At 45.8% G+C, this 19,679-nt stretch overlaps 1 protein-coding gene across 2 annotated transcripts in view; it reads right to left on the reverse strand.

The window, feature by feature from the left end:
• Positions 1-19,679, reverse strand: part of LOC116967248 (tetraspanin-15-like) — a 140,506-nt gene that overhangs the window by 89,586 nt on the left and 31,241 nt on the right. For both annotated transcript variants that reach the window (XM_033013710.1, XM_033013709.1), the window contains exons 3-4: positions 15,932-16,006; positions 14,407-14,502 (exon numbers count right to left, since the gene is read on the reverse strand). In XM_033013710.1, coding sequence (XP_032869601.1) covers positions 14,407-14,502; positions 15,932-16,006 — 171 coding nt within the window. The remainder of the gene's footprint in view (positions 1-14,406; positions 14,503-15,931; positions 16,007-19,679) is intronic.

The following is a 19,679-nucleotide window of genomic DNA, read 5'->3' on the forward strand; positions in this document are numbered from 1 at the left end:
ATCCAGTCACAAAGTCAGATCCATAGATACTTTTATTTTCCAATACCTGTAGCTAGCAGAGTGTGGTCACCCCTCGGATCAATGTATATAGAACATAGAACAATGCACAGTGTGTGTAGGAAGGACCTGGAGAAGCCTATCCACCAGGTGGCGCCAGCAATGGCTGCCTCGCCAACAGTCTGTCTGTCCTTTCTTCTGTTTCTGTTATTTTAAGTACTGTACGGGGGGGGGGGGTACAGAAAACAGGGCCGGGACGTGAAGGCTCTATCCTTGACCCCAGGAATAGGAGTAGAATTAGGCCATTCAGCCCATCATGTCTACTCCGCCATTCAACCATGGCTGATCTATCTCTCCCTCCGAACCTCATTCACTTGACTTCTCCCCATAACCTCAGACAACCGTACTCATCAAGAATCTAAGAAAATCTAAGAATCTCACGAAATCTAAGAAAAGTGAGGAGCATAGGAACAGAAAACTGGGCAGGAATTTAACGAACAATGAACTGTTTTGACTGTTTTACTGTTTTTTTTACAATCCATATTCTCGGGATATCTAAATCCAAATTTTATTAGTTATTTAAGTTATGACATCGGATGGAAGCTGCGTACCAAATCTCGTTGCGCTTATGAGCAATGACAGTAAAAGATATTATTATTATTATTATTTTAGTAGGAATAATATGCAAAGACAATCTAGTACAGTTTTGAAGGAACATTAGGGCATTGGATGCATGTATAGACAGCTCTGAAGGTGGCAGGTTAGGTTGTAAAGGAGTCCAGTACCAATACAAACCCCTGTGTTTAAGAAGGAACTGCAGATGCTGGAAAATCGAAGGTACACAAAAATGCTGGAGAAACTCAGCGGGTGCAGCAGCATCTATGGAGCGAAGGAAATAGGCAATGTTTCAGGCCGAAACGGTCTGAAGAAGGGTTTCAGCCCGAAACGTTGCCTATTTTCTTCGCTCCATAGATGCTGTTGCACCCGCTGAGTTTCTCCAGCATTTTTGTCTACCTCCAATACAAACCCCGCTCACCTATATTCACCCATCACGTACTAGGCTTTGTCCCGCCCCCACCTCTCTTTACCAACTTTCTAACCCCTACTCCAATCAGTCTGAGGAAGGGCCCTGACCCGAAAAGTTGTCTGTCCAAATCCTTCCCCAGTTGTGGCCTGTAATTGATGTAATAACTTTTAAAATGAACTGAATTGCTCTTCAATTACTATTTAGTTTGCTATTGCTATTTTATCTGTTGCTATTTGAAAGGAAAATATTTAAAAAATAGCATGAAAAAGAAAATTGAATTGGGTATGTGCTAGCACAGCTGTGCGGGGCTGAATGGCCTTGTTTAGTTACTTGAATCTGGCTGGAGAGTTCATGGGATCAATTTCCAGAGGAGTTATGATCAACTCCTCTGTGAGTGGACTTACCTTCGGAACCGATCCCTTGCATGGGCTCGACGCGCCAACCGTGGGCTGTAGACTTTAACATCAAGGAGCTCGCAGTCTCGGGTAGAGACTGATGTCGGGGAGCTCCAAACGACACAGAAGGTTCGACCAGCCCCGACTCGGGATCGATCGCTGGGAGCTGACATCCCCTCCGATGCAGGAGCTTGATCGCCCCGACACGGAGGGCCCGACCCCCGGCTACAGGAACCAAGATCGTCCTGTCAACGGAAGGTTCGAGGCCCCCGATCGCGGGAGAACAAAGAAGGGATGCGATTGAACTTTTTTTTTCAGCTTCCATCACAGTGAGGAATGTGGAGGAGTCACTGTGGTGGATGTTTATGTTAAAACATATTTTGTGTGTTTGCTGCTTATTAATGGCAAATCAAATTCCTTGTATGTTGCAAAACATACTTGACTAATAAAGTAAGATTATTATGATTATGATCAAGTGATGTGAGATCCCTGGGACGACAGATGGCACAATGGGCTAAGTGTTCGGCTGGCAACCGGAAGGTAGCCGGTTCGAATCCCGTTTGGAGTGCATACTGTCGTTGTGTCCTTGGGCAAGACACTTCACCCACCTTTGCCTGTGTGTGAATGTGTGTGAATGTGTGTGAGTGATTGGTGGTGGTCGGAGGGGCCGTAGACGCAGATTGGCAGCCACGCTTCCGTCAGTCTGCCCCAGGGCAGCTGTGGCTACAGAAGTAGCTTACCACCACCGAGTGTGACTGAGGAGTGAATGAATAATGCGATGTAAAGCGCCTTGAGTATTAGAAAGGCGCTATGTAAATCCCATCCATTATTATTATTATTATTCATGCCATTAAAAATGCCATCCTTGGATCCAGTGACTAATCCGATGCTTGGTAACTCAATCACACTCATCCGGTCCAATATCAGACAGAGCAGAGTGCAACAGGCAGGAGAAAGAACACATCTCAAAAATAGACAATTGAGATATTCAAAAATCCATTCTAACAATATAGCAATAACATTGTGTAATATTCAGAGCTGGAACAATATAATGGATTTTATACATGCAGTGTCAAAATATAATTTAATTAAAATTTAGTATCAGCTAATTTTGATTTTCGCTCAGCTCCTGTAAGTGTTCACACTGAATGTGTCATTTAGCTAGATTAAATTTCATGACAGATTCTGTAATGATAGACAGATGGGCCTGAGGAATGCTTTTTAAACTATCATGCACTTAATGAAAATTAAAAATGAAACTTCTGTAATTTTACTCTCATTCATGGGAGAGCAAATCTCCGCTTAAAAATACATATATTTTTTTGGCAAAACGTGTTCTCTGCTCAAGATTCCTGATTAGGTATCAACAGGCCATGCACTGGAGAATCCGCGATTGCTTTGGAGAAAAAGCAATGAAAATGCCTGATTGAAGCTGTATAAAATCAGGCACAGCTCTATGGAGAGGATGCAGAGAGAATCAAGAAGTCTCATCCAACCAAAGATTGACACAAAGAGCTGGAGTAATTCAGTGAGCCAGTCAGCAAAAGGATAGAGTCAAAGAGGCATAGAGTGATACAGTGTGGAAACAGGCCCTTCGGCCCAACTTCCCCACACTGGCCAACATGTCCCAGCTACACTAGTCCCACCTGCCTGTGCTTGGTCCATATCCCTTCAAACCTGCCCTATCCCTGTACCTGTCTAACTGTTTCTTAAACATTGGGATAGTCCCTGCCTCAACTACCTCCTCTGGCAATTTGTTCCATTCACCCACCACTCTTTGTGTGACAAAGTTACCCCCCGGGTTGAAGGTGTTAACATAGAAACATAGAAAATAGGTGCAGGAGTAGGTCTTTCGGCCCTTAGAGCCTGCACCGACATTCAATATGATCATGGCTGATCATCCAACTCAGTATCCTGTACCTGCTTTCTCTCCAAACCCCCTGATCCCTTTAGCCACAAGAGCCACATTTAACTCCCTCTTAAATATAGCCAATGAACTGGCCTTCTGTGGCAGAGAATTCCAGAGATTCACCACTCACTGTGTGAAAAATGTTTTTCTCATCTCGGTCCTAAAAGATTTCCCCCTTATCCTTAAACTGTGACCCCTTGTTTTGGACTTCCCCAACATCGGGAACAATCTTCCTGCATCTAGCCTGTCCAACTCCTTAAGAATTTTGTACGTTTCTATAAGATCCCCCCTCAATCTTCTAAATTGTGTTGAGACACAAGCGACTGCAGATGCTGGGATCTGGAGGGAAAAAAAAGAACGTGCTGAAGGAACTCAGCAGACCAGGCAGCATCTGTGGAGGGGAATGGACAGACGATGATGTGGACAGGATGTTTCCACTGGTGGAAGAGTCTAGGACCAGAGGTCATAGCCTCAGAATTAAAGGGCGCTCTTTTAGAAAGGGGGTGAGGAGGAACTTCTTTAGTCAGAGGGTAGTTAATCTGTGGAACTCATTGACACAGAGGGCTGTAGAGCCCAAGTCAGTGGATATATTTTTAAGGCAGAGAGAGACAAATTCTTGATTAGAACTGGTGTTAATGGCTATGGGGAGAAGGCAGGAAAATGGAACGAGTTGCCAGAGGAGATAGTTGCGGCAGGTACTATATCAATGCTGAAGAAATATTTAGACAGGTATACGGATAGGACAAGTTTACAGGGATATTGGCCATACACAGGGAGGTGGGACTAGTGTAGGTGGGACATGTTGGTCAGTGTGGGCAAGCTGGGCCGAAGGGCCTGTTTCACATTGTAAGACTCTTTAAATACCTTTAAAGAACTTCTCTGCTGGGGTAGTTCACTAACCTCCTGGCTGCAGATATAATCAATCAGAAACATGGTCGGGGTGGAAGATTGCAATCTTCACGTGGTCCGCCCTGTTTCGACTAATGCAATCAACTCGATGTGCACAAACGGAAGATCAAATAGAACAAGTTGTCCAACAACTTTAGGCTGTGCACGCCACACGGAAGAAGAAGAAGAAGAAACATGGTCGAATATTTTCACTTTCCCAGGAAGCACCTCACAGCTTTACCCCAGCCATCGTGCCCACAATAAGTTCCCAATATCAACAATGTAGCCGAGAGGAAAAATCAACCAAGTCATCTATTAAGTAATATTGCTTAAGAAGGAACTGCAGATGCTGGAAAATCAAAGGTAGACAAAAGTGCTGGAGAAACTCAGCGGGTGCAGCAGCATCTATGGAGCAAAGGAAATAGGCAACGTTTCGGGCCGAAACCCTTCTTCAGACTGAAGGAAATAGGTAACGTTTCGGCCCGAAACTTTGCCTATTTCCTTCGCCCCATAGATGCTGCTGCACCCGCTGAGTTTCTGTCAAATAATATTCCTCCTCGTATTCAAAACAGTGCCCTGAAATCTTTATTATTGTTTGTTAACTGTGTGTCGTTGCGTTAATGGGGTTGTTAAGCTACAGTGAGTGAGAATTTCATTGTTCCATTGTCAATGGTTGATTAGTATAAGGGTGTCAAGGGTTATGGGGCAAAGACAGGAGAATGGGATTGAGAGGGAAAGATATATCAGTCATTATTGCATGGCAGAGACCCGATGGGCCGAATGGCCTTATTCTGCTCGTGTGACTTACAAACGTATAATACATGTGGCAAATCAATACTATTGAGTTCGACAGAGGACCTTCATTTCATATCACATCGTAGTTTCTGCTGTAGATAAAAATGCTGGAGAAACTCAGCGGGTGCAGCAGCATCCAAGGAGCGAAGGAAATAGGCAACGTTTCGGGCCGAAACCCTTCTTCAGACTGATGACTGAATTCTGCTGTCACATTCCGCAGTAATATTTAGTTCAGTAATAATTCCTTCAGTAATAATTCGAGTCTGCAGTAATAGTGTCAGCTTCTGTAGTATTTGCAATCGAAAAGATTTTTATGGAATGAAAACCAAGAGGAAAAAAGCCAAGGAATTGTAAAAGTTTTGAATCATGCCGGTTCTGGGAATTGCTTTGTTTATAGTCAATTAAGGAGAAAACCAGCCTTTTTTTTTGTGAAGAGCAATTTTACTGCACAAATCCAATTTCAATTGGCAGGCTGCTATTAAACTGTGGAGTGACTGGCTCGGGATTCCTCCGCTGCTCTCCAGAGCAGCTCCTCAGGTTTTTTTGCTTGGTTGTGTTTGAGCGACAGGCTGGAAGACTCACAGTCGCCTCTCCAGAGACAAATGCAGTTTAAGTGCTGCTTTGTGAAGAGCTCACAGCCCGGCAAGGCGGGACGACAGCGGCTAAGCATTGGCAATGTTTGGTTTTAGTTTACAGCACGGAAACAGGCCCTTCGGCTCACCGAGTCCTCACCAACCAGCGATCCCTGGACTATCCTACACATACTCTAGGGACAATTTACATTTATACCAAGCCAATTAACCTACAAACCTGTATGTCTTTGGAGTGTGGGAGGAAACTGGAGCACCCGGAGAAAACCCACGCAGGTCACGGGGAGAACGCACAACCCGCTGAATGCATAGCACGCAAACTAAAAAGCCCAAAACGTCACCCATTCCTTCTCTCCAGAGATGCTGCCTGTCCTGTTGAGTTACTTCAGCATTTTGTGTCTAAATCAGAACCTGTACCATCTCCCAATCTCCAGACATGTTGGTTTGAGGTCTTTCCACATTTTGACACTAAAACAAATGCTTTTCATTTCCATGATTTATCTACATTGGATGCTGCTTGATTTTTTTTCGGTTTCCTCTAATGTATTTGGGAGGACAAGTATGTATCACATAAATTATTTAAATACCTCATTGAATACAATCTCTCTTGGTTACTGTGATCAATGAGCTGAGGCTCTGAACTTCAAAAAACCTACAAAAAAATTCCCTGGATATTGATCAACTTTTTTGTGAGTTTAGGCGCATCATTAACTGGTTCTTGCTCTTGCAGAGTTAAACAACACTTAAGAACCTGTCCCACTTAGGAGATTTTTAGGCGACTGTCATAGTCGTAGCAGGTTGCCGAATAAACGGTGACTGGATCTCCCCCCCCCCCCCGACATAAAATTTGAAATGAAATAATTACTTTAAGATTGTGTTGTTGGAACTGACAGGGCCGTGGGAGGACCCTCTGGAGGAGGCCCACGAGAGGAAGAAGACCAAATATGAAGAGCTGGTCATAGACTGCCGCAAGCAGGGCTGGAAGGCAAGGCGTATGCCCATCGAGGTTGGCTGCAGAGGTTTTGCAGGGCAATCGCTCTACAAAGCCTTGAGTGCACTGGGCATCAACGGAGTGGCGAGGAGAAGGGCCATCAAGGACACCACAGAGGCAGCGGAGAAGGCCTCGAGATGGCTCTGGATCAAGAGAGGAGGTCCATGGGGAGGAGCGAATGCCACCTGAACACAAGTCGTGGTCTGATCAACCATGGCTGGGTCGCCTGGGTGAGGGTGTCTGGTGTTGAAAGACCCGAAACACCCAATGACCCCAGGTTACATCATTGATGATGTGTTCAGGAGCATCTTTCAATAACAACACTACTTCATTATTTATTCTGTTTGTAGTTTGTTTGTTTGTTTGTATTTTTGCACAAAGTCCACAAGCATTGCCACTTTTCATTTCACTGCACACATCTCGTATGTGTATGTGACGAATTGACTTGACTTGACTTAACGAAGTGAGCACCGGCGACAACCTACGTCAACCTGGCAACAACCTCCGACAGCAACGACAGTTACTTTGAACACATTTTAGATTTTCCCTTTAAAATGCTCTTCAGCATCTGAGCAGATAAGGTCAACCTTCTGCACCTCTTTGACCATGAGAGTGTCTCCGCACTGCCAACTGCAGCCAGTGCTCACCGCCCTCGAAGTAAAAATCCTTGTGGGACGATGTTCACCTGAACTACTGCCTTGCCATTGCCTCTGTCCCAATACTGAGAGACCACAACATGACTACAACTTTGTGTAGGAAAGAACTACAGATTCTGGCCTACACCGAAGGTAGACACAAAATGGTGGAGTAACTCAACGGGTCAGGCAGCATCTCTGGTGAGAAGGAATAGGTGACATTTCAGGTTGAGACCCTTCTTCAGACTGAGAGTCTCTCAGGTCTCGACCAGAACCGTCACCTATTATTTTTTTCTCTTGTATAACTAAAATTTGACAGTAGCTCAGTAACTTTGTGCTGAATCGTTGAACTCAGCACCAATTATGCGAGGCTTTCTGCAGTTAACAAAAACGCAATAAAAATGTTAATTCAAAAATAAATTAGTTTCTAAAGCCCATGAATAGAATATTTATTTCATTTACCAGTTCAGTGGAATTACGTTGCATGGCAAATGTTCAATTAATCAACACCTGTTTTCCAAATAACATTATTCTTATATAGTGACATCAATGTCCGAAAACAACGTGTGAAGTTTAGCGTCAAGAACAGAGTTTTATGTGGTTTTATGCGTATTAAATATTTAGGTTGAAATCATTGAAAATATGGTAAATGTAACAGAAATTCCATTAAAGAAAATTAAAGCATCAATTTCTGCACGGGATTGATGTACCAATCTAATAATTCTCTTTTTCAATAAAGCTGTTCCAGCTCCTTGCATGAGGTCTCGACACTGACTATTAGATACGTATGAGGGCTTTTGTACGAACGCCATCCCGCGCATTTTTGGGATGTGGGAGGAAATTGGAAACCCACATTGTCGCAGGGGAGAACATGCAAACTCCACATTGACAGCACCCCAGGTTAGGATTGAACCTGGGTCTCTGGTGCTGCGAGGCAGTGGTTCTACCAGCTGCGTCGCTCTCCCGCCCTCCCTTCCCTTCTGCCCCTTTGAAGAAACCACCTCTCCCTCTGTAATATTCGTCAACCCATTCCCAAGACCGAGTAGCCCATTCCAACATCCCTCTCATGTGCTTCTGGAGCAGAAAGCATAGTTTACAAAGGGGGGCACAGTGGTGCCGCGGTAGAGTTGCTGCCTTACTGCGCTAGAGACCCGGGTTCGATCCTGACTATGGGTGCTGTCTGTACTGAATTTGTACCTTTGCTCCCTGTGAGCATGTGGGTTTTCTCCGGGTGCTCCGGTTTCCTCCCACTTTCCAAAGACGTGCAGGTTTGTAGGTTCATTGGCTTTTGCAAATTGGGTAAGATAGGACGGGTAAACGCTGGTCGGAGTGGACGCGGTGAGCTGAAGGGCCTGTTTCCACGCTGCATCTCTGAACTAACCAAGTAACTGCAGATGGACAAAACTGCCAGAGAAACTCAGCGGGTGAGGCAGCATCTATGACCCTTAATGGCGTCTACCCGAAACGTCGCCTATTCCTTCGCTCCATAGATGCTGCCTCACCTGCTGAGTTTCTCCAGCAGTCTTGTCTACCTTTGATTTATCCAGCATCTGCAGTTCTTCTTAAACAAGTAATTGCAGATGCTGGTTTACAAAAAAAACCATACGAAGAGGGGAACTGGCAGGTGATGGCTTCCCTTGCACTCCCATCTAGTTCCCTTGTTTCTTTGAGTAGTGGCGGCTGTTGGTATGGGAGATACAGCACAGAATGCTTGCTACACTTCATCTTGTGGTTCAGTTGTCATTGCTTCCAACTTTGGAAACTTCTCGAGCTGAAAGAGTGTGGCTTTAACAGTAAAAGCAACATAATGATGATGTCCAAAGTCAATAGGGATTTGCTCTGTACTCTTGTAGGTGGACACCACACAACAGCTCTTAAATCAACTTTCAGCTGAAGTGCTGACAAGTGAGTTATTTGGCAGAGAAACACAGTTGACAATTCATTCTGGACCAGTTAATTGGGGAGCTGATTAAATGTCCACTCTCCCACATTGGACAAATTGTCCAATGTACTTCAAGGAACAGAAATCATTTGCTCAGCTTGCCTGAGAAGCCCGTCGACATGCAGAATGAAATTGTACATTCATTTCCCCACCTCCTATTGCAGCTGCACTATCTTCACTTCAACCAAGCGCAAGGGCTTCACAGACTAGGGCGGCACAGTGGCGCAGCGGTAGAGTCGTTGCCTTGCAGTGCCAGAGACCCAGGTTCGATCCTGACTACGGGTGCTGTCTGTCAGCTCTCCCCGTGACCGCGTGGGTTTTCTCCGAGATCTTCGGTTTTCCCACCACACTACAAAGACGTACGGGCTTGGTGCAAGTGTAAATTGCTGGCTCGAAGGGGCCGAATGGCCTCCTCCTGCGCCTGTTTTCTATGTTTCTATGTTTCACCCAGGTGAATGTGCAAATTATATACAGAGAACAGAGGGGCTTTGAAGAGATGCGAAGGGACTTTGGGGAGAAGTACAGAAGCTTGGGGGAGATGCAGAGAGATTCTGAAGAGATAGAGACAGGTTAAGTGACTGGGGAAGTATATAACGCAGAGAATGTATTGTGTATGGTCATCCAATTTGGTAGAAAACATAGGTACAGAAAATCAGCAATGAGATGAAACATATACATCAGTGACTCCTGAAGCTAATGTGACAAACATACTGGGCCTTGTTGAGACCACACCTGGAGTATTGTGTGCAGTTTTGGTCTCCAAATTCCTGGAAGGACATTCTTGCTATTGAGGGAATGCAGCATAGGTTCACCAGGTTAATTCCCGGGATGGCGGGACTGTCATATGCTGAGAGAATGAAGCAGCTGGGCTTGTACACTCCGGAATTCAGAAGGAGGAGAGGTGATCTTATTGAAATATATAAGATTATTAAGGATTTGGACACGCTAGAGGCTGGAAACATGTTCCTGATGTTGGGGGGAGTCCAGAACCAGTGGCCACAGTTTAAGAATAAGGGGTAAGCCGTTTAGAACGGAGATGAGGAAACACTTTTTCACACAGAGAGTTGTGAGTCTGTGGAATTCTCTGCCTCAGAGGGCGGTGGAGGCAGGTTCTCTGGAAACTCCCAAGAGAGAGCTAGATAGCGCTCTTAAAGACAGCGGAGTCAGGGGATATAGGGAGAAGGCAGGAACGGGGTACTGGTTGTGGATGATCAGCCGTGGTCACATTGCAGCTGGCTCGAAGGGCCGAATGGCCTACTCCTGCATCTGAAGGAGGGTGTTTAAGAAGGAACTGTGCAGATGCTGGAAAATCGAAGGTACACAAAAATGCTGGAGAAACTCAGCGGGTGCAGCAGCATCTATGGAGCGAAGGAAATAGGCAACGTTTCAGGCCGAAACCCTTCTTCAGACTGATAGGGTGTGGGGGTGGGGGGGCGGGGAGAAGAAAGGAAAAAGGAGGAGGAGGAGCCCGAGGGCTGAGGGAGAGATAGGAAGGGGAGGAGACAGCAAGGGTAACAAAATTGGGAGAATTCAATGTTCTGAAGAAGGGTTTCGGCCCGAAACGTTGCCTATTTCCTTCGCTCCATAGATGCTGCTGCACCCGCTGAGTTTCTCCAGCAATTTTGTCTACCTTCAATTCTCCAGCATCTGCAGTTCCTTCTTGAGCTACTCCAACACCTATTGTCTATTGTTTATTGAAGTTAATGTGGCAAATGTAACATTTTAGGGACAAATAAATGCTTCAAGCGCCAGCAAGCAATTGACAATCTTGCACCAAGGAACTGTTTAAAAGTCATAAGATTGGAAAGTGCAGCATCTAAAAATACTGCACTTTAATCCTGGGCTTCTGATCAATAACATCCATCAAAGCAATTGCTGCCTTTCACTTGGGCTTCCAACAAATACAAAGATCAATGTGTTCATGGCCAGCGGCACAATAGACTTCGTAGGTTTAGGATGGTGTTGCCACTGATGTTTCTATTCTGCTCCCTGCTATGCCATGCAGTCATCACTCTAAACAGTCCACCTGACACACAAACCCTCAGCAATAAATATCCAGGTAACAGGTTCTGATTCAGTAATACAACCCCTGGGACTCTGCTGTTAGAATGATTGAATGAAATATCTGGCCTTGTCATTGATTTTCCTATATTTAATACATGGCTACTGGCAGCACACAGTTCAGAAACGCCAGCCTCACTGAGGCCTTCATCCAAATTGATGATCTTTTAATGTAGGAAGGAACTGCAGATGCTGGTATTTAATCGAAGATAGACACAAAGTGCTGGAGTAACTCAGCGGGACAGGCGGCATCTCCGGAGAGAAGGAATGGATGAGGTTTCGACCAGGTTCAGGAATAGCTACTTCCCCACAGCCATCAGGCTATTAAATTTGGCTCGAACTGTATATATGTATGTCGTTTGTTTGTTTATACTATTCTTATAACAAATGTTAAGCACTTTGGCCAACGAGAGTTGTTTTTTAAATGTGCTATATAAATAAACTCTGACAAAACTCTGAACATTAATAGCCCATTATCTGTTATTTGCACTTTATCAGTTTATTTATTCATGTGTGTATATATTTATATCATGGTATATGGACACACTGATCTGTTACACATCCTGGCTACACCATCCTGGCCACACACTCATCTCCCTGCTACCTTCAGGTAGAAGGTACAGGAGCCTGAAGACTGCAACAACCAGGTTCAGGAATAGCTACTTCCCCACAGCCATCAGGCTATTAAACCTGGCTCGGACAAAACTCTGATTATTAATAACCCATTTTCTGTTATTTGCACTTTATCAGTTTATTTATTCATGTGTGTATATATTTATATTATGGTATATGGACACACTGATCAGTTTTGTAGTAAATGCCTACTATGTTCTGTGTGCTGAAGCAAAGCAAGAATTTCATTGTCCTATCAGGGACACATGACAATAAACTCACTTGAACTTGAACTTGAGACTATTCTTTGTGACCATCAACATGGGCAGTGTGATTAGCCCACTGCTATACTCGCTTTATAACTTTGTGGTGGCACAGAGCGCAGCAGAAGAGCTACTGCCTTACAGCGCCAGAGACCCGAGTTCGATCCTAACTACGGGGACTTGTCTGCACGGAGTTTGTACGTTCTCCCCGTGACCGCGTGGGTTTTCTCCGAGATCTTCGGTTTCCTCCCACACTCCAAAGACGTACAGGTTTGTAGGTTAATTGGCTTGGTATACGTGTAAATTGTCCCTAGTGTGCAGGGAAGAGTTAGAGTGCGTGGATCGCTGGAAGGACCCGTTTCTGCGCTGTATCTCAAAACTATAAACTAAAATTAAACATTTTGTGTCTATCTTTGGTATAAACTTGCATCTGCAGTATTTTGGTTCTCCATTCTAGCAGTTAAGCATCTAAGACTCTAAACTCCACGCTGGCTACTCTCTTTAAGCCCTGCCTGCTTTTATATCATCTAAGTAAAGCAACCCGAGTGAGATACAGAGTGTTGGAGTAACTCAGTGGATCAGACAGAGCAACTCTGGAGAAACTGCATAGATGACGTGTCGGGTCTGCACTATGTATCTTTTTTTTTTAAAGCTGCATCTGCAGTTCCTATTTTCTTCCTTGAATGAGATCCAGTTCCAGGTTCAGTCACGTTTCAATCAAGGCAAATGGGATTGAAGTTCTTGTGCTGGTGGATTTAGTCATCTTGAACACAAGCCAAGGTTTATTTTTAGGTAAAGATTGCCTGTGGTAGTTGGCCCGTCACTCTCTCCGCACAGACTAATTCTATCTTTGCGCTGAGCTACAAAGATTTCCTAATTCAGTATTGTGCCAGCTCGGGCTATCAGTCTTCTTGTTGCTATCAGCCGAATCAGCATTCTGCAAGATTCTGAGTGAATAGGAGAGAATGCGCATTGTTTGGGGCAGGGCGGGGACAGGCAGAGTGCGCAATGTTAGAGGGGACTATCCCAGGGATTGTTAGCATTTAATGCATTAAATGGTGGGGCCCTGGGAAGTATTGTGGCACAGCAAGACTTGGGGGACACAAAAAGCTGGAGTAACTCAGCGGGTCAGGCAACATCTTTGGAGAAAAGGAATAGGTGGCGTTTCGGGTCGAGACCCTTCTTCAGACTGAAGACGAGTCTCGACCCGAAAGGTCGCCAATTCCTTTTCTCCAGAGATTCTGCCTGACCCGCTGGGTTGCTCCAGCTGTTTGTGTCTATCTTCAGTTTCAGCCAGCATCTGCAGTTCCTTCCTACACAGAATGACTTAAAAGTCTTTATGGAAGATTTTCCCTGGAAGTGGTGACGTAGGTAAACAGGCTTGTGATTAAGGCATTTGGCACACATGCCTTCATCGGTCTGGGTATTGAGTATGGGAAAGGACACAAAGTGCTGGAGTAACTCAGCAGGTCAGGCAGCATCTCTGGAGAACTTGGATAGGTAACGTTTCAGATCAAGACCCTTCTACAGACGGTCTTGACTCAAAACATCACCGATCCATGTTTTCTAGAGATGCTACCTGGCCCGCTGAGTTACTCCAGCACTTCATGTCCTTTTGCGTATTAACCAGCATCTGCAGTTCTAGGTTTCTACATTGAGTTCGGAGTTGGGACGAGCGGGAATGAGGGAGAGAGGGGGAGAGAGGGAGATAGAGGAAACGCCCTTTAGCCCACCCACTCGCACCACCCTACTCACTTAATTTACAAGTTTACAGAAGCCAATTAATGTACAAACATATGTACAATTTTGGAATGTGGGAGGAAACCGGAGCACCAGGAGAAAACCCACAAGGTCACAGGGAGAAGGTACAAACTTCATACAGACAGTACCCATAGTTAGGATCCAACCCGGGTCTCTGGCGCTGTAAGGCAGCAACTCTATCGCTGTGCTGCTATGCCATCAGGCAGCATGTCTGTGGTAAGACAGGCGAGCAAACGTCTTTCTCCAAAGGACTCTGCCAAACTCACCCTGTCTTTGCATGAGCTGTTAACTTGAAGATCTTGCTGAATTAAAAATTCCCTGCCGATTCACATTCTGCTGCTGGGGTGGGATTTGAACTCGGACCCTTTGATCGGCCCCACCCCACCTCCACCAAGAGTTTAGCACCCACGACAAATAAATCAACCCTCAGAGCAAGGAATAGACAAGGTCCAGGTCTCATTAGCGGCGATATGCTTTACAAATCAATTTCCAAGCAAGAAACACGCAGAACATATGATTCAATCAACATCAGAGACTGACCTTGACTTGAATGCGGTCCAGAATGTTTTTGAAATCCAAGTCGTCGTAGTAATGTCTGATTCCCTCTCGTACATTCGCTTTAAACATTAAAAGAACCTGAGGGACAGAAGCGTTCAAAGGAGTCAGAATCTCCTCAAGACACAGTTTACAGTTTCGGCCCGAAACGTTGCCTATTTCCTTCGCTCCATAGATACTGCCGCACCCGCTGAGTTTCTCCAGCACTTTTGTCTTACTCCCTCCTCATACTGCTACGTAGCAATCCTGAAAGTACCGTGATTGTTGGCCGAGGAGGAAGGTGACAACGAAGTATACAAAGAGTAAAATGAATCAGGAGGACAGTGAAAATAGTGAACTAGGGTGGAGGAGGGACAGAGATAGGGGAAGCTGCCCATCCTAGTTCTCCGACTAGTTTCAATGTCCCCCTGATTAATTTTACATTTTGTATGCCTCGTTGTCACCTTCCCCTCAGCCAACCGTGGGTGCCTGCGGACTTAACATCACGGAACCCGCGGTCTCTGGTCAAAGACTGACTTCGGGAACTCCAAGCCGCGGGAGTTTCGACCGTCCCAATGCGCGAGTTTCGATCGCCCCGACACGGGAGCTTCGATCGGCGGCTGTGGGAGTTTCGACCGTCCCAATGCGCGAGTTTCGACCGCCCCGACGGATGGTTCGACTGCCCCGACCGCGGGAGAATAAAGAGGGAAGAAGATTAGACTTTATTGCCTTCCATCACAGTGAGGAACGTGGGGAATCCACTGTGGTGGATGTTTATGTTAACTTTTATGTAGTTTTGTGTCTCGGTGCTTTTTTTTCCTTATGGCTGTCTGGTAATTCGCATATCACTGTACCTTAATTGGTACATGTGACAATAAAAGACCTTTGAAACCTTTGAAAGTCCAGTAAAGTCCGATTAAAGATAGTCCGAGGGTCTCCAATGAGGTAGATGGGAGGTCAGGACCGCTCTCTAGTTGGTGAGACAAATCAGTTGCCCGATAGCAGCTGGGAAGAAACTGTACCTGAATCTAGAGCTGTGCGTTTTCAAATGTTTGTACCTCGTGCCTAATGGGAGTGGGGAGAAGAAGGAGTGGCCAGGGTGAGTCGGGACCTTGTTTGTGCTCCTGGCCTTGCCGAGGCAGCGTGAGGTATAAATGGAGTCAATGGAAGGGAGGTTGGTTTGTGTGATGGTCCACAATTCTCTGCAATTTCTTGCAGTCTTGGATGGAGCTGTTCCCAACCCGTGCTGTGATGCACCCCGATAAAATGCATTCAACGGCGCATCTGTAGAAGTTGGTGAGAGTAGATGGGGACATGCTGAAATTCCTAAGCCTTCCAAGGAAATAGAGGCATTATTTGGCCATTGCTCCGATGTGTATGGAGAGGGTGGGTGGTATCACAATGGCCATCCTGAGTCAATCTTACACATAATCCATTATATACCACTAATTAGCATCTTCTTAGCAAATAACTGGGAATGATGAAGTTTAGTAGGCAAGTAAAAAAGAAAAAAGAAATCAAAGTAATGTACCTTATTCCGGCATAAAAAGCTGACAATGATGAAAACCAGCTCCAGCAACAATATAACGACAAGCGTCCACTTAAACTGCAGAGGGGGAAACAAAAATAAATGGTGGGTTAAGGATTTAACAAGACACGGGGTCAAATGGGAGACAGAACTCTGGTAGAAGAGGCAAGTAGAAGAACTGTATCTCGTTACATGTGGCAACAAAAAGCCAAATAGCGACACACAGATCAAGGTGACCAAACAACTGGTCGCATAGATTTAAGGGCCTGTCCCACTTGAGTGTCATTTGCGTGTCACGCAGATGGCGCGCAAAGATGCTGTACATCCCAAAATCCTGGGGAGCCGCGCGCCACCGCTTGTCACTGCCTACGTCACCACGCACCATGCGCGCGTAATGCACACCATGCGCGTATCATGTGCGCGGCACAATGCGTCGTGATGCGTAAATGATGACGTGTAAATTACATGCAACTGACGCCCAAATGGGACAGGGCATTTAGGCAGCACATTAAAGGAGGAAAGAAAGGTGAAAATGTTTAAGGATGAAAATCCAAGCTTGGGGCCACACAGAATGGCTGACAATGGTGGCAACACCCAAGAGGGGTCTACACAAGAGGTTGGTCTATGCATGGCTAGCACACGAACGGCGTGGGAAGAAATAAATAAGAAATCTCATGTGCATAATTTCCTGTCAACAGTTTTGGGCCTTTGATTCGTTCTAACAATGGGAACGGATGCAGACGACAGATAAACATGACAACTTTAGTGCCAGAGAAACATGGAGTTCAGATCCAACAGCACACAAGGGAAACCATAATTAAACATCATGAAACATCAGTCATATTCCTGCCATGGACAACATGAGAAATGGTATCACATGAAACATTGATACATGGTGGATGAAAGGCAAGGTGTCTACCACTGTAGCACTCTCTCAGCGTGAGAAACAATCGAACTTTAACATCTCTCGGGGCAGATATTGTTCTGCTGCTGAGAGTGAGTGGGGATGAGCAATGCTCATTGGGCTATCAATGGTTTATGGTGTCATATTTCTCTCGTGTACAGTGAAATTCTTTTTGCCAAGTCTACGCTGACCAGCGATCCCCGCACACCAACACTATCCTACATACACCAGGGACAATATACAATTTTACCGAAGCCAATTGACCTACAAACCCGAGGTAGACAAAAATGCTGGAGAAACTCAGCGGGTGCAGCAGCATCTATGGAGCGAAGGAAATAGGCAACGTTTCGGGCCGAAACCCTTCTTCTTTAACACTTTGACCTACAAACCTGTCTGAACCTACAAAAATCTGAAGAAGGGCCTCGACCCGAAACGTCACTCATTCCTTCTCTCCAGAGATGCCGCCTGAGGTCCCGCTGAGTTACTCCAGTATTTTGTGTCTACCTACTAACCTGTACGTATATTGAGTGTGGGAGGAAACCGGAGCACCTGGAAGAAACCCACATGGTCACGGGGAACGTTCAGGTTCAGGAACAGCTTCTTCCCTACAGCCAACAAATAAGCTCTGAACTACAACAGACTTATTATCATTGCACTATATTTGTTTATTTATTGAGTATGTGTGCATGTGTATATATACACACAGTGAACTTTCTTTCTCCCGTTATGTTCTATGTTTATTTCAGATTTAGATTAGATATAATTTATTGCCACACAGCCAGGCTGGTGGAAATTTGGGTTGTCTGCAGCGATACAATAATAAATAACACACAACCACAATAAAACTGTAACACAAACATCCACCACAGCATTCATCACTGTGGTGGAAGGCACAAAATTTGGCCAGTCCTCCTCCATTTCCCCCCCCCCGTGGTCAGGACCAGAGTCCAGAGTCAGTCCAGGATCGGCTCTTCCTCACCGGAGACCGCGGCTTTAAGTTGTTGTAGGCCGCAGGCCGGCGGTCAAGATTTAAGTCCCCGCCGCAGCCAGAAGCACCGTAGACTGCAGGGCCGGCGGTCGAAGCTCCCCTCCAGGGGTGATGGTAAGTCCATGCCGGACCCGCGGTAGAAGTCGGCCGCGGGCCAGCAGTGATGGCTTCTTCTTCCCCCGGGTCCCCAACGTGAGATCCCGGGCTGTAGACGCCGCACCAGCTGGAGCTCTGCAGACCGCGGCTTCAGGCTGCGACTTCAGGCTGCCGGCTGCCTCGGGCCAGCGAAACGGAGCGCTCCCCTCCAGCGAGCCCCAGCAAGGGCTCACCCGCTCCACACCGAGAGTCCACGCTGCTCCCACCGCTGAAGCCCCGGGCGCGTCTCCGGGAAAGGCCGTGTCGATCCTATATATATTCTGTTGTGCTGCAGCAAGCAAGAATTGCATGTTCCTATCTGGGACACATGACAATAAAACACTCTTGACTCTTGACATGCAAAACTCCACTGCACAGATTGCACCCGAGGTCAGGATCGAACCTGGGTCTCTGGCGCTGTGAGGCAGCAGCTCTACCGGCTGAGCCACTGTGCCGCCATCACTGCCTGATGCATACCGGGGACATTATTGAATGAATTGCATTGGGTTGCTATCGAGACTATTACTCAAGGATGTGGTTTGGTTGGTATCACTATGATGCTCACCACCAGGGATATCACACTGCAAGGATTAGTGAAGAATGTACACCAGGGATATGACTGGGAGTCTGTGCATGGCTTGTGTTTCCTACTAGGCACATTAGATGCTGCGCACAGCTTCCAACGCATGCTAACAAACTGTTTCTGGAACAGGAATTGACATGAGCCATAATAATAACCAGCCTTCCCTTATCTAACAATTCATCTTGCCATTTCTCTAATGCAATTTTTACAGTGAAAAATACAACCAGCTCTCGGGCACTGATGTGAATTTACAGTCAGAGAATCATAATCATTAGGTATGGAAACAGGCCCTTCAGCCCAACTTGCCCTCACCAACCACAAGCCCCATTTACAGAATTATCTGCCACAGAAGGTAGTTGAGGCCAGTTCATTGGCTATATTTAAGAGGGAGTTAGATGTGGCCCTTGTGGCTAAAGGGATCAGGGGGTATGGAGAGAAGGCAGGGATGGGATACTGAGTTGGATGATCAGCCATGATCATATCGAATGGCGGTGCAGGCTCGAAGGGCCGAATGGCCTACTCCTGCACCTATTTTCTATGTTTCTATGTTTCTATGTTACACTAGTTCCACCTGCCCGTATTTGGCCCATATCCCTCTAATTTCTTATGGAAGCTTACAAAATTCTTAAGGGGTTGGACAGGCTAGATGCAGGAAGATTGTTCCCGATGTTGGGGAAGTCCAGAACAAGGGGTCACAGTTTAAGGATAAAGGGGAAATCTTTTAGGACTGAGATGAGAAAAACATTTTTTCACACAGAGAGTGGTGAATCTCTGGAATTCTCTGCCACAGAATGTAGTTGAGGCCAGTTCATTGGCTATATTTAAGAGGGAGTTAGATGTGGCCCTTGTGGCTAAAGGGATCAGGGGGTATGGAGAGAAGGCAGGTACAGGATACTGAGTTGGATGATCAGCCATGATCATATTGAATGGCGATGCAAGCTCGAAGGGCCGAAGGGCCTACACCTGCACCTATTTTCTATGTTTCTATGTAATCCTATCCTATCCAAGTACCTGTCCAATTTTCTTGGAATGACTTTTCTCATTTTTCAGCTGAGTGGCCATTGGTAAGTTGTCCACTGTACAAATTTAAATAAAGGCCAAAGAGAGACACAAAATGCTGGGGTATCTCAGCGGGACAGGC

This window comes from Amblyraja radiata, chromosome 39, assembly GCF_010909765.2.
Source record: "Amblyraja radiata isolate CabotCenter1 chromosome 39, sAmbRad1.1.pri, whole genome shotgun sequence".
Lineage (NCBI taxonomy): Eukaryota > Metazoa > Chordata > Chondrichthyes > Rajiformes > Rajidae > Amblyraja > Amblyraja radiata.